The following is a 15,949-nucleotide window of genomic DNA, read 5'->3' on the forward strand; positions in this document are numbered from 1 at the left end:
AAAACAAACCAGAACACAAGCCACTCTGTTGGCCATTGTGTTTACATTGATATTCCTGGGTACAGACATTCATTTTGGGCACCCTGTATAGGTCCAGTTCACAACTAAGACATTCTCAAACACTATGCTCCCTACACTGCCCTTGCAAACAGACTTGTTCCCTCGCTATATTTGTCAGCAACAAATCTCCCCACACAGGATGGAAAATTATGTACTTTGAAGCACAGATGAAAGGGAACAAACTTCAGCCCCAGTGCTGAAAGCGAGCTGAAACTTAGCAAAGCAAATGGTTGTGGGCCACCCACACTAGCAGGCAAACCATTTCCAGCAACAATGCAGGGAGACCAGCGGCTGACAACAGTCATCTATGTATACAGTAATGTCGTAGCTGTGTCAGGCCCAGGATATTAGAGTAGATTGACCAGATAGCAAGTGTGAAAAATCAAGATGGGGGTGGAGGGTAATAGGCGCCTATATAAGAAAAAGCCCTGAATATCAGGAATGTCCCTATAAAATTGGGACATCTGTTCACCCTATATTAAAAGAGACAAGCTAGGTGAGGTAATATCTTTTATTGAACCAACATCTGCTGGTGACAGAGAACGTGAGCTCTTCTGCAGGTCATGAAGGTGATACTATTGCAAGATCACACCAATGGATAACCTTGATTTGAAATAGTCAGGGGGAAAACAGCAGCACAAAGTGAGGCTTATCATTCATATATAAACTACCATCAAACTGCTCATACACGGGTTCGGAGGTAAAGGAACAAACTGAGGCCTCTACACATTTTCATGGTCTCTTGAACATTTCACAACACCCACCAAGTCAAGATGTTGGCTACAAAGAAGCTCAAGAAAACCATTCCAGACCTGACCAGAGTGCCCTGCCTTTCCCTGTCTCCCCTCCCTCCCCCACAATGCCAGATATTTGCACTGCTGATTGCTTATAAAATACATCTCAACAGCTTAACTGCAGAGCCAAGCAGCATAATCGGTGGATTATCAGATAGGAAGATTATCCTCCCAGTGCTGGAAAGAGATGGATTCCCAGTTCTCAAAAGAAGCTCAGGGTTTTTGTCTGGTGGCATCTCTAACAGTGTCAACAGCCCCATCTATAAGGGGCTTTGAACTATTTTTTTGAAAATGTAACTTGGACACTGTTTAAACATGGTTCCAGCTAACCAGGGTATTTTGACAGCAGATACAGGCTCAAAGACAAGTACCCCAACTGAGGCTCAATCACAGTTTTTTGACAGCCCATTTGACAACAGCTTGGCTCCATCTGCGTTGGCCAAGCAAACAATATTTGAAATTACTTTGTCTAGGGCAAGGTGTAAACCAATTTAAAACTTGGGTATCAAACAAAATACTGAGCATTTATATAGCATTTTATTCATAAATTTTGAAAGACATCGCAAGATGCGGTTAAGTGTTCTCTCTATTTTACAGATAGGGAAACAAACACAGAGGGACAAGAGCCAATGGCAGAGCAGGGAAAAGAACCCAAATCTCCCAACTCCCTGATCAATAGCCAACCCATGGGAATATACTGCTTCCCTTGATTCAAATCCACTTTAGATAGGGCCCTGAAATCCCATCTATACTGCAACTATAACCATGTTTGAGATACCTCTTAAACGTGGTCAGAAATGGCAGTGTAGGCTGGACTTATGGTTTTCAGGGACATGATTAGGTCCCATTTACAGCAAAACTTTGAAACCATGTAGTAAGCAGACCATAGGACAACCATATTGTAACTAGGTCCCCTGCCTGCGTTAGAGTTGTAGCATAGAAGAGGCCTAAACCCATACACTTACTTCCCTATTTAACCCTTGCAAAAACAGTAATACCAACTCCCCCACCCTTAGGAGGACCATCTCCATTTTAAGGAAATAAGACAGCCATATGAAAAATACAGGGCAATGTCGGTTTCTGCGGCCTGTCTACACTTAAAAGTTTGACAGCAGAGATATTTTGGTTCAGAGTGAAAAAAAATAACCACATCCACAATTGGCAAGCTATACCAACAAAAGCCCTAGGCCTGGTCTACACTACAAAGACGCAGCTAGTGTAGACACTGTTATAGTGTCAAAAGAGTCATTTTGCCAGTATAGTTTATTTCATGATGGGAATTGGTATATACTATACCAGCAAAAGCACTCTTTTTCCAATACAAGATCTCTGCTGGAAGGGTTTGCCGGAATAGCCATACCAACAAACCCTTTTTAGTGTATATAAGGTCTAAGATAGCACCTCCCAGTGTTATCCATGCTCTCTGTATGCCTTTGTACCATCATCACACATTTATATCACAGTGCATGGTCCATTCCAAAATTATTGCCGAAATACAGGACAAAAATGTGCCTTATGCAACCTGGATACTAAGAACAAGATGTTGCCACCAAAAAAGGAGACAAGCCTTATGAACAATAGGCTTTTCCCTCTGAAAAAAATATTCTCACTATTATGTAATATTTCCATGATGAAAGTGCCTAAGGGCTGCAGTGAGGTCACGTTAGGCACTGTCAAAACATACTAACTGTAAGCTCCTGGGGAAGGGGCTGTCGGTCTAAGGCGCTGACCCTGCAATACCTCATGCACGTTACTTAACTGTATGCACTATAAGTAGTTGTATTGGCTTCAATAGGATTACTCACAACGCATAAAGTTACACGTGTGTAAGGCCTTGCAGGATATGAGCTGAAAAGACCATTGCTGGGTGCAGAGCCATTGGTGGTAGCAACATTGGGAGTGCTGGACAGACCACAGCTCTCCTGTTCACTAGTGTTTTTACATCATGTTAATTAGACCTGCTCCAAATCGGTTTGGGTAATGTTAAAAACACCGCTGCTTCCACCAATAGGACATTTTTACCAAAACATCCCTACTATAAATAAACCTTTAGAGACAGCTGCCCACTTACCCGATTCATCTTCATGAAGTGTCAACTTCAAAGCCTTCAGGGAGCATTAGATGCTAACTTTATTAAGCACAGGAAATCTAGGAAGCCAGCACTTAAGCACAGCCACTTGCAGTGCTGGCTGCCCTTTGCTTCTCTGGCCCTACAGCAGGGAGGGGTTTTTGGAAGGGTTGGGAGGTATTGTTCTCCACAGCTTCTAATATAAATACAAGGAGAGAGGTCAAAACGTTGGGTCCTTTTATTCATCACAGAGCTCTAGAAAATGGTTTGGTCTGGGACTTCTGACAAGTGTTTCATTTATCAGAAACTCTTACATGTGCCTGTTATCAAGACATTATTATTGTGACTAGATTTCCATTATAAACCCAAATTTCATCCTCTCTTACTTCCAGAGGAAACAGGCTTTCCGGCTGATATTTCTCATGAGCACTCTCCTGCCAGAAGAGAATTTTAGGAGAGGTTTCAGGATAACCCTGCAGGGTACGTGTTAGGAAGATAATTATTTTTCTTAATAAAAATTTTTTTTCATTCTTGCAAAAGTCACACTCTTTATTACGGCCAGAATGCCTTATGTCAAACTCCATTGATCTAGAAATTCCAAGTTGGTTTGCAACCATGTTGCTCTCACTGACCAATGAGGCACTTTAGTATTTTGGGGAATGTGTGGGACTGAATTTTAGAGCTCCTAGCCTGGCAATACTGAATCAAGACCAGTCCATAGCCTTGTCTACACTACCAATTCCTGTAAAAGCTTTCCTCTCCACTGGGGTGGTAGCAAAATTACCAGGCTTACAGTAACAAGGTTCCTGGGACTGCCACTCCAATCTAATTGATATGCCACTTGATGTACGTGTTACTGCTGAAGACTCATCTCATTAAGGGCTCCCAAATTGTCAGTGAATCAGCATTTGGGGGAAAGGGGGGAAATATCTCACTAGTCCACAGCACAGCTCCATCAATAGTACCAGTGGCAAGTATGTAGATAGGCCTTAGGTGTTTTTACTATTATGTTCTCTAGAGGTGTTCAAGGCAAAATTAAATGGCATTGTGGTAATGAAATTCCTAAGTCCTGTCTCCAGATGCTCCCACTGCAGTTCTCATAAGTGCTAGCGTAATCATGGAAGATTTCCTGATTCACACTTCAGCAGGATGCATGCCAGCCTCACTGGAGTTCTCACCATTCAAAGTGCAGAGAACAGGCTATGTCTGGAGATAGAACTTGAGAACGCCAGGAGCTGAGGGAGGTTCTGGTGATCGGTGCTTTGCAGGAGCCCTGTAGGACTTTATAAGGAACAGACACCATGAATCAGACACAATGAAAGCTTGAAGTGGATGACAGTGGAGCTTGGTGATCGTTCATGATCAGTACTACAGTAGTACTGAGATCAGGGCACCATTCTGCTAAGCACTGTAAAACACATGGTGACAGCCAGTCCCTGCCCCAAAGACCCAGAACACAGGCTACATTTCAACAGCTGTAGAATGAGTGAGTTGAGCCGGAAAGATGGCGCCGCCACTGGGACTGGCGAAGCGGCTCTTCCTGGCGTCCGGGAGCCTGAACCAGACATTGATTCGTTCTGCATTCATTGCAAGAAAACCTGACCATACAAAACCACACTGGTTAAATGTTGGACTGTGTTTTGGCAGCACTGTAGCTCTCTGGGTCCTACTTTTCAAGCAACATAATGACGATGTAATAGAATATGAAAAGAGAAAAGAAGCGAGGGAGAAACGTGATGCATGTACAGGATGTTCATAGTTGAAGATGCTCTTAGAAGCAATTGAATGATAGTTGTAATCCACAAGGAAATGATGAACAGTGTATCAGAAGATATCTGAATATTTATCAGTTCCCAATGTTTTGTATAGAACACTGTGAAATAAACAGCAACCGCTGTAGAATCAATATCAATATCATGTGGGATAGTGCACTCAACTCAACTTCAAACCCCTGGCTCCAGAAGCAGTTTGGCCCAAAATGAGTGTATTCTATTTCTGCCCCAGTGCAGACATTGCTCCATGGCACAAAACGTGGTTGTGTCTTCACTACAACAAATAGCCATGTCTGACAAAGGGTGTCAAACACCACCCCTTCAGTTGGCCTGGAATGTAGCAGTCTCACTTTTTGACCAGGTCTCTAGCAAAACTGAAGGTCCTGAACTCTTTGGAACCTTGTCCATGCCCCAGTGAGACACCAACTGAGGGAGAGAGGCTGTATTTTACATCCCAGACTCATTTTCATAGCACAGACACAACATTTAAGGCCTGGCTGGCTCCAAACAGTTACTGTGGTGAGCCCTGAGATTCAGACCACCAGCCAACACAGCATCTGGGTGGTGGGGACGCAGCAGACACTGTCCAAGTCTCACAGGCAAGGTTGTATTTCCAAGTTCCACACTCTCTCCAAATGCCCTTTGACTAACATAAAGGAGACATACAATCACCACAAAACATGGGTTTATGCGCTGTGAAAGATCATCCAGACAAGAAGCGTGAGAGCACTCAGGGCGTGTAGCAACCATTAAAACCACACACAGCAGATGGCCTGTTTGTATGTTATTCATGCTCTCTGCTTCTCACATGTTAGCATGCCATCCCACCCTTCCCCCAGCAAGAGGCTCCAATGGGTCTTACTGATCTTCCTCCCAGGGTATAGACAGGACATTCTGGGAAAAACCCAGCATGGGGAGCATGTCCCCGGACTGGTGCAGAAGATAACCATACCCTAGCAACACCATCACGGTCCTGCCACAAGGACTACATGGCTACTTTCCAAGAGCCAGAGGGCGATATCTTTTCAATATCCATGGAGAATCCATTTGAAAGGGCTGAGATCCCACAACTCCATTGGAAGTCAGTGGGAGCTGCAGCTGCTCAGCATCTCTAGAAACAGGCTCCCATTCTAACTAACAAATGCACAAACTTTTTCTACTGCCTTGTGTCTTCCTTGCTCCATGAACAAGAACTGACTGTGGTGGGAGATGCCTAGCAAAGAAACATTGCTGTTCATTAACCCGGCCCTCACTCTAAGTGCGAGCTGCCTTTGGCTTTCACCATGGGTATCCCAGCTGAGAAATTCAAGGTGGCGTATAACAGGTAGCATGAAGAGGGGAGGAGAAATGGGCACGTAAAAACGTTAACACGATGAACGGTCCGTCAACTACAAGCAACATGTATTTATGGATTATATCTAACGGAGGCAGCACAGGCCAACAGATAAAGGACCCAGCCTGGGAGCCAGGAAACCTGGGTGCTATTCCATTTCTTCTGCTGACTCGTGCTGTGACCATGAGCAAGTCACTGAAGCTTGGTTTCCTCATCTGTGAAGTGGGGGCAATGATGCCTACTCACCTTTCTACCGTGCCTTGAGATCTACAGATGTGCCATTACGAGATTTAGCAAAGAAAGAAACAATTTCTTTACACCTTTCTCCCATGGTCCCCAGGCTCCAGAAGCAGCTGACTATGTTCTGTGGATCTTCCTTTCCTGCTACAGACATCACCCCAATATGCACACACAAAAAATAATTTTGGAATCTTGAGAGGGCAGCTATGTAATGTTATTTGGAAGCAGACAACAAGCAGGGGCACCCAAACTTGGACTCACCCACATCCTCCCTGGTCAGCCTTGACCAGGACATAAGCTAAAGTGACCCTTGCCTTCATGAAGCAAAGACTAGGGGGAAGCTGGTTTCCAAGAACCCTGCTTCATTCCAGGCCTCCTTATTCCATCCACACAACGTTCAGAACCATGTGCACAACCAGTGGCAGGGAAGAGGGGCTGGTGATGACGACCAATTGCAATGCTGAACTGAAAGCATTATCTCAGCCCACGTCTACACCATGGGCGCTACAGTGGCACAGCTGCAGCTATGTCATCGTACAGCTGTACTGTAGACGCCTCCTACATTGATGGAAGGGGTTTTTCTGTCACTGTAGGTAAACCCAGCTCACGGAGTAGCAGTAGCTAGGTCAACAGAAGCATTCTTCTGTCGACGTAACTGCATCTACACCAGGGGTTAGTTCGGCTCACTGACAGCGCTCAGGGGTTTGAATTGTTCACGTCCCTGAACAACGTCGCTAGGTCCATCTAAATAATAAGTGTAGACCCAGGCTTGGCATCCTTCCCAATGCCTGCCAAGAACAAGAGTTCAAGATTGTCTCAAACAGGCTCTCTCCTATTGCAAGACACAATGCCACTCACAGAGCCACCAGAGACCATCCCCAGCATCCAACTTCCCTTCTAAAACATTGTGCATAGGAAAGTCAGGGTGGGCTGTTGCAGAAGCAAGGCTTTGTCTTGGGATTTAAGAGGAGTCTCTATCACCCAAATAAATCCCTACCTTCACTTAGCTGGACTTCAATCATTTAAAGAAGCAGGGCAGCTTTTAAGCATTTAAGTTTCCTGCTCTACATGCCATTTTTGCACCAATTTACAAACATCAGTTTAGAAATAAAACCAATTAAAAAAATGATTCCCCTCCCCTTTCCCAGGATGGAGGCAATTATACCAGGAATAAACATGCTTATGCTGGTATAGTCTATCCCCCTACATTTAAGCACCTTTGTATACCTGTTTAACTGCACCCCATGCTAAGGATTTCCCCAGTTTAACTACAGTAGAACCCCGTTTATCCAATATAACGGAGACCTGGGCCAGATCAGATCAAAAATGCAGATAATCAGGAGAATTGGCAAAGAGCTTTCTCCCCTTCTACGATGCTGTATAAAAAGAAAAATGACAAGTTACACTAATACAGTCACTGTTGTTACAAGCTGCAATAAATCTTGTACAAAGCATGTCATATAAGATATCAATGGAGAAGTTATGAATTGCTAAGTATGATAATCCTGTTTATATCCATGTATCATTTTTGTATCTGAAGTTATGAATATTGGCTATGCATTTGTATCTCAAACATGTGTTGTGTTCCTGGGTGACATCCCGCAGATAGATTTACATCAGGACTAAACAGTTCTGTGTTGATGGTCCATTAATGACGCTCCACTCTCACAAAGGGTCATTGGAGAAATTCATCCCACCCAGTAAGCCTTTCTTTTGGATCCCTCAGACAGCCTGGACCCAATGACCAAGCTTGAGAGTCAGCAAAGCATGGAAGGACATGTGGTAAGGACATGCGATCTGAGACTCCATCTTGGGCCAGCAACTTTCCATATACCTAGGCTGAAGATATGTAAGCAGAAGATGTGACATCACTGCTTTGTCTTCATCCCTGCTTCTCATCTCTGGACTGTAATTTTCTAAGGAAGCTTTGAACGAGGAACTGAATGCCCCCCCCCCACTCTCCTATCCACCCCCAAACTTGTTTGGGTAAAACCAGAGAGACTTTTTACAAGCTAGCAGATTGAACTTCACAGCTATGATCCGGATTTATGAACCCTAAAAACCATTTGTAATATATGATTCTTTTAACTATTTGTTTTCTTTTATATCATCAAACCTTTAGTTTTAGATACTAAAGAATTGGCTTAAGCATGATTTCTGGGTAAGATCTGAATATATATTGACCTGGTGGAGTGGCTGATCCTTTGGAATTGGAAGAACATTACATATGATGAATCTGGTTTTCAGTAATCTCTCATCATAAAGACCAGTTGTCTGGGTGGTAAAAAGGGCTGGATTGCCTACAGCAGATTGTTTAACTTCTTGTTAACCAGTATGGTGATACAGAAGCCTATTTTGTTACTGGTTTGGTGAATCAAATTTAGAATAACCACCGGTGTGGGGTGTGTCTGTCCTATCTATATCAGTCTGTCATGAGGTTGGCATTCTCAGCTATATCCCACACCAGGCAAGATTCATATCCTTATTTTAAGATCGGGGGGCTGACCGTCCATCAGCCCCCGCCACCTGAGGCTGACCAGCCAAGCTCCCACCACTATCAGCCCAAGACAGCTAGTGGTTTGGTTAATATGGAGAGCTGGTTAATGGAGGCTCTGATAAACATAAATTGGCACAAGAATGGTGCACCTAAGATACTACAGTGATCAGTGCATTATAGTACAAAAACAGAAAGTGCTGCTGTTCTAACAGCCCTGGAGACCTATACAAAATCCTGTGTTCAACTAAGAGGTTCCCTCACTGCCTTGGCAATGATTCTCTCAAGGATCGTCTATGAAGCCAGCTGGGAGTTCAAACCCGAGGCCTATTCAATGCTCAGCCTCTCTGCTGAAACTTTTAATAAGGGTGCTAATTGCCGGGGCAGTTTTGTGGACAGCCAGCCACTAGAAACTGAACTAAGACCTACACACTTATTTCCAATTACTGCTGGCTGGCTAGTAAGTTAAGACTAGCAGATACTACAGTCAGTGACTTGGAGATGAAATGCTACATATCCTAGATCTGTGCTTGTTAATCTCAAAGAAGGAACTCAAAGAAGGGATCTAACATGGGAGCAAAGGAGGAGAAATGGAAAAGAGGTGCTAAAAGTAGAGTTACCAAAAAAAAAGAGTAAAATTCATTATTTTGACAAATGAGTGTTTGGTGTTTTTTGTTGTTGTTTTGGTTTTGTTTACAAACAGCTTGAAAAACAAATGTATCCCATTTCTCAAGTTCTGTCTGAAAGGGTTTTCTGTTTTACAGGGTTTTCTCCCTAATCTTAAAAATATCAGGAATATTAAGTCTGTCTTCCCTGTTTCTGTGGGAATTCTCCTTGGAAGACCAGAATGCAATCACTTCCTTATTACAAAAAAGAAAGGGGAACTACAGCTTTAACAAAAAAGTCTTTTCTCCTAACTGTTTGTCAGGCACTTGAGTTTTAAAAAGTGATGAGTGCATATAACATTTCACAACACACCCCCCCCCCCCCACACACACACACACACCTTTCAGGCTGTCATAAGGCAGCAAAACAAGGTCACAAATCGAGTTTTTCCTCTTTTGGCAGCTCCCATTGAGCGCATTGCAGGTTGTTCGCACCCCTCCTGCAAAATGTTTATTTGTGCTTGTGCCCACTCCTCCTTTCAGAGCAATACAGGTTTCAGCAGAGCAGACCTCTTACAGTCTGCCCGCTTTCAGCAAAGGATTATAGATCTGTACCACAGACAGGAGCCAGCTGGCACAAAGCTTCTCCTCCTCCTCTTCCCCTGACCTATTCAGAGCCTTGCACAGGCATCTCTAATCATATTCCAAAACGCTGGAGACAAAGAAGGTCCCATATCAGCCTGGGAGGCCTCATCCAGAGCTCTAGCTATCCTTATCCTGGCATGGCCTCCCCTCATGGGCAGATCACAGCACTCACAAATTAAGGCAGCCCTTTGCTGCAGGCTTTTACCAATTCCAAGGGGAGCTGCTGGAGGTGACATTGGCTTGAAAGGCTCAGCAAGGCAGATGTGGAGCTGAAGGGGTTTCATTTTTCCACTACACCTAGCATGGTGGTCCCATGGCCTGCCAAGGATATTAGTTGGCAGCTCCTCCATGGGGCCATAAGCATGAGCGTGTACCTCTGACACCAGTCCCTTTTGCGGCAAGGGGAGACCCTGGAGCACATGTACATACAGTGCATCAGATTGCAGCCCTCCTTCCAGCTCCTCCAGAACCGCTGAGGTTCTGGCTGCATTTTTCCCTGCACACTACATCCCTGGTTCCCCAAAGATGCAGGATTTCCCCATCAACCTCCTCCGGCCAAGACGGCCATTCATCACTCCAGGAGGAGGGCACTGGATGGAAGAGTGCTCTATGATTGTGGGCCTATTTCCATTCCCTTGTCCATTCATGTCTCCAGGCAGAGTTCCCCTGGGCAGCAGCCAGTGACTCTCTAGATGCCTTTGAAGAGAGGTGGGCACTGTCTGGGGTTCTCTGCTCAGTGTCCACCTCTGAATCCCTCATTATTAACCTTTGGTCTCTTTTGTTGTCCCCAGAAATCACTAGTAACCTGAGCTCAGTGGTTCTACCCTCTTACCTCAGAGGGGCGGGCCTACACCCACCCACCCCGCTACTACACACCTAGTGTGGAAGGTGTGGTCTCTCAAGTATGGCTCCAGAACAACAGCCCTGCTCTCTCCTACCTAAGCATCCAGCATTCACCAGAAAGAGATGGCCAATCAATGCCAGAAACCCCCTAAGCCACCATACTTTGGTGCTAGTGTTACGGCTTTGCAACAAGGCACATGATCACATGACATGTAACCCTTTGAATGCTGGCATTTTCCAGACTGCCCAACATACAAGTGCAGAGAGTTAACCACCACCTGGAAGCAACCTTGCTCATTATCCAAGCAAGACCACTGGAGAGGGAACAAACAAGGGACCCATTCAGAAGTTACAGGTTTAACACGATCATTCAATGCCAATGGATTTACAGTTGTGCCTTCCAGCAGAAGGATGGCGCCCCATACAACTTTGTAGTGGTAGAAGCTGCTTGTTACCTCGAGAAGGCATAAGAACATGCATGTGGTAAGAGAAGGCATCTCCAGTGATACACAGAGGAAAGCATTTCCTGTTGGACTTCTGACAAGGGGCCACGTCCTGTTGGCCTGTACCAGCAGTCCCCCTGAAGTCAGGCAAGGAGACTAGATGGACTTCAAAGTTGGATGAATTTATACCAGAGAGCAGGCACACCTATGCCATTTTCCCAGAGCACTAATATGTAGCATTTCAGGACAGTAAATTGCTTCCACCCATGTTCTCCCCAGAATGAGGAAGGATCAAGAAGATGCCACAAGAAGCAGCCCCTAGTGCCTCACAAGGTTGTTTCTCTGCATCTCACTGATCTGTTGCATTCATGCACTTGTTAATACGATATGAAAACCTCCTTTTAATGGTGTGGGATGAATCTGTCATTCCCTGTGGGGATTAGACAACTTGCAGTGCAAGTGCATTGGCAGAAGTACTTCACAATACCCAACTCAGAAAGATACAATGGAGCTGTTCTTCAAGACATACACAGTAGAAAGGACTGAACTGGTACAAGGGCGCGGCCAGGGGTTTCCCTAGCAGTGGTTTCCAGCTCTGAAAAGGAACAGGCAGTGTTCAGCTGAGCCTGGATACCTTCTCCATTTACTGAAACTGAATCCAATACTCCCAACGCGATATAGCACACGTGTCCTTTTCATGGTTTGAAAAATTATCAGCGAACGCAGACTAACCAAGAACCCATCAGCAGCAGGTAAGAAGTGTCAGAGACCACTCAGGCCGTACTGAATGCAGCACATACAGCTTACACACAAACAGAGAGGACTCTTCCCCAAACAATCTGGAGGAAGCAGGGTACAGTTTATCCCACTGGGACGGGGCAAAGGAAGCGGGGAGTAAATGAGAGCTGAGCATATTGGTATTCAGCAGCTATCCAAAGTCCACAGTTTTAAGAGCAAGATTTTACACTGGGGCAAACTTGACAAAGAGAGAACATTTAAACTAATGTCATTTTCTTCACCAGCAGTTGTTCAAGCCTTCTTTGCTACTATGGCTACATTTTTGAAGCTGTAGCTTTTAAACAAACAATAAGATAACTCTTTTCATCCAACAAATTTCACATTTATTAATGATGCCTCACATTAAGGAGGAATAGTTGGCCTTATTTTATAGATGGGGAAGCTGAGGTGTGTGAAAGTTAAGTGATTTGCCCAAGCTCATACAATGAGTCAGTGGCAGTCAGGAATAAAAGTCAGTCCCCTGATTCACAGTCCTCTGCTCTAGCCAATAGTCAATGCCACCCAGCCTGGTTTTTCCTTCTGTTTTACCATGCAATTAACTTATCATCCTCTTTTTTATGACGTTAGAGTCAATTCCAGAGGAACAATTGTTTCTGTCATGAATTCAGCCTCCTGACTTTACTGACACCAAGAAGAGGATGGGCCCTGAAGTAAACTCCCTCCCCTCCCCTCCCCACCTTGTGTATATGCTAAAACCTCCCTGAAGATTATGCTTGCCATTTTTATTCATTTCAAAAACCACACAAAGTAAGGAGACTTAGTTCAAGGGCTCTCACGCGTCTCTGGAATGTGGACCTCATCTGAGTACAGAATAATGTCATGGACATCTCTTCTCCAATTTGCCATCTTGCAACCCATCCCCTCTCCCATAACAGCCCTGTGGAATCTATAGCAATTCATTACGTTTTTTTAATATTTATGAAACAAGGAGGAGCCAGCCCCATAGGACCAGGCAGCTCTCTGTGGGAGACTAGCAAATGCCCACAGACCAAAGGGTGGGAACAACTAGATCCATTTAATATTCTCCCCAAAGCAAACGTTTTTAACATGACTTATTCTGAAGCTGCTACATGAGTTACATCCAACATGTGCAAATACACGGCTTGGACTTTAGTGAGGTTCAGAGACACAGTTACGGTCCCTTTAACACAAAACAAAGCTATGCTTCAGTTGCACTGGATGCTGGCATTGTAGGCCAGGTGTTCCGATATGGCTGGTTTTTTAGCACAGACAGGCCCTTGGGAAACAAAGTTAAATGTGATGCCAACACCTTGCTCACTCACCTTACTGCTGATGTCTTCTCGCTTGCTTCTAGGTTTGCTCCTCCTCAGTTTAATGGATGGGGAGCGAAGCAGGTTTTTTATCCTGCTTGTTATCGTAGATCCTTCAACAGACATCATAGCTGGGGGAAGGGAGAGTATCACCCCACGCACAAAAAATCTTCAGTAAATCAGCCCAGCTTTGTGGCCAACACACCCACAAGCTCAGGGCTGCCTCACACTCCTTCACATGTCTCTCACTGACTTCATTTTCAGGGACTCCTACTTCTGCTTCACCAGAACTTGTCTGCTTCAGAGCCAAGGTGTTCTAGTATGTTTTCAGATTTCTCCTGGGCAGACGCTAGAGGATCAGACCACTTGAGATCTAAAATGCCAATGATTCATGGGTCAAAAAAACATTCCTAATAGATTGTAGTTTTGTATTCCTAGGGAATGCAGAGAGAAAAACAGACACCATATAAGTCTTTCTGAGATCTAGATGGAGAGGATATCATTCATTCATGGTGGCAAAGAAGTTTTTTAAAAGTTGCAAATGACAATTTTGTGTTTATAAGTAATTTACAAATCTAAAGAGCCACAGTTCTGATGTGCTTTAAAAGAGACATTTCAGGATATAAGTTTTAAACACAGAGACCTCGATCCTGCAATTGGATCCAGGAAAGCAGCCCCTGGAACCCACAGGGAGCCCATTACCGGCAGCAGGAGCTCATCCACATGCATCCAATTGCAGAAAAAAAGCCACAGACTAGTCCAGAGAGGACAGGGGCCATTTCATTTTCTGTGTTTTATGGGCTGCAGAGCACACTGTTGATGTTTTATTAAATAATAACAAATACAAAATACAAGTCACACTAAGGTACAGAGAGTAAACAAGAGGCAGACCGCTGGTGTTTTTAAAGCTCTCATAAATTTAGCTCTGCTTTTTAATATACTGTATGTTATCTAAATATAAAGTCATACAATATTACACACACACCCCTATTTATAAAGGGAAATCATGACCTCTGGCAATGATTATAGACCTCAGGCCAAATCTTCTACACCTTTGCCCAAGCCACTAGGCTAGGGGGAATCAAGTCAGATTTCTAACTGGAGCAGTTTGCACTAAAATACCGTCCTTGCTTTCATGCAAGATGGGGGGGAAGGAAGGGAAAAGTGCTAGAGTCAGCAAGATCACGCATCCTTTCAGAGCACTGGCCACTCATTTTGCAGAAATGAGATGGGGGGGGGGTGGAATTTAGCTCATTTTAACAGTGCTTAATTTGTAATGAAAGAACTGGCAGGGCTCAAGCAATTTTGTTTACATTTATAACTGATGCAGCAAACCTAGAGGTGAACTGCCAAGCACAGACGTGCCAGGGCTCAGCTCTGGCACAAATTAAGCTCTGCGATGTAAATAAAGCAGAACATTCCCCCCAAAAAAATAAAACAAACTTTTCAAGCAGGCGGTTGCACGGGCCGATTTATATTACCTTGATGAAGCAGGAGAGGTGTCTGCTAGAGGGGGCGAGGGGACAGCAGGGAAGTGCGATTAAAAAGGATTTTATCCAAGGCTCTGTCCATCCAGCCAATCCTCCCTGAAAGAAAAACCAGTTCCGAAGTCTCAGCGTCCTCCTCCGCCTCCTGGTGTCAGAGCTTTGCGGGCATCGGCAGTGCCCGGGGGAGAGGACTAGGCGTGAGACCCAAACTGCAGAGAGCGAAGCAGGGAGTTCGTCACCACTTCGGAGAGGGTTTTGTTTTAAATGCGGGGGGGGCGGGGAGGAGAAGTGCGGGGAGGGCAGACGATCTACGGCTCCGCTGGTGAATTTCCCCGCAGCCTGTAACCGGGCTGCCGTTGCAACTGACCAGAGCCCGTGCCCCCGGCGCTGTACCCTCCCCGCGAGGCGATCGCCTTCCCCGGCTGGCTCCCGCTCGTGGAACGCCGCCGGCCCCGGGCCGCCTGCGCGCTCAGCTGTTTCCGCTCTGGGAGTTCCAGGCTGGCTCCCGCCGCCGCTCGCATCCCCCCGCCCCGCGGCAGCCCCTGCCCGTGCGGCTTGATCGTCCGCGCGCCTGCAGCAGGCTCGGGCACGGCAGCGGCAGAGCTCCCCCCCACACACAGACCCAGCCAGCAGGCAGCTTTGCTGGGGCTATGGTGGCTCACCCAGGTCAAAACGCGAAGCTGAAGGACCAAAAAAAGTGGGGGGGGTTGAAATTGCAGAGCGGAGCGGGGAACCCCGCAAAAGCAAAGCCTGGCGGAGTGATCGGCCGTCTGCCGAGCTAGAGGAGGAAGCAGCCGGGCTGGGGCTGGCCGAGGAGGAGGAATTAGAGGGCGATTGTTCCGTCTCCAGGGGGGAAGCAGCCTGTACTTCACCCCGCGGTGCCTGGTGACGCCTCTGCAGCAAATGAACTCGGGCTGCTCTGGTCCCTGTAGGGTCTCGTTATGCCACGCTCCCCCCGTCTCTGGGTACCTTCCAGCAGCGCCCTAGGAGGCATCCGTCAGGTGGTTGTGTTCACCTCCACTTCCCGGCCCCCGGCCCCAGCGCTAGCTGCCAGACTTCTCACGGCCCCCCTTCAGTGGGCACCGTTTAACCCCCC

At 45.8% G+C, this 15,949-nt stretch overlaps 2 protein-coding genes across 5 annotated transcripts in view; one reads left to right on the forward strand and one right to left on the reverse strand.

The window, feature by feature from the left end:
* MAPKBP1 (mitogen-activated protein kinase binding protein 1) overlaps window positions 1-15,674 on the reverse strand; it is a 126,251-nt gene extending 110,577 nt beyond the window's left edge. For 3 of the 4 annotated variants that reach the window (XM_067557935.1, XM_067557939.1, XM_067557938.1), the window contains exons 1-2: window positions 14,848-15,674; window positions 13,379-13,800 (exon numbers count right to left, since the gene is read on the reverse strand). In XM_067557935.1, the coding sequence (XP_067414036.1) occupies window positions 13,379-13,495 (117 nt within the window). In that variant the 5' untranslated portion in view covers window positions 13,496-13,800; window positions 14,848-15,674. The remainder of the gene's footprint in view (window positions 1-13,378; window positions 13,801-14,847) is intronic. The other variant, XM_067557937.1, reaches the window with a different exon arrangement.
* LOC137159683 (NADH dehydrogenase [ubiquinone] 1 subunit C1, mitochondrial-like) lies at window positions 4,413-4,808 on the forward strand. Its single transcript, XM_067558149.1, has one exon. The coding sequence runs from the start codon at window positions 4,427-4,429 to the stop codon at window positions 4,679-4,681; it is 255 nt and encodes an 84-aa protein (XP_067414250.1). The 5' UTR covers window positions 4,413-4,426; the 3' UTR covers window positions 4,682-4,808.
* Window positions 15,675-15,949: the final 275 nt, after the last annotated feature.

This window comes from Emydura macquarii, unplaced genomic scaffold (assembly GCF_026122565.2).
Source record: "Emydura macquarii macquarii isolate MOO-44397 ecotype Brisbane River unplaced genomic scaffold, CSIRO-AGI_Emac_v2 contig_1876, whole genome shotgun sequence".
NCBI classification, from domain to species: Eukaryota; Metazoa; Chordata; order Testudines; family Chelidae; genus Emydura; species Emydura macquarii.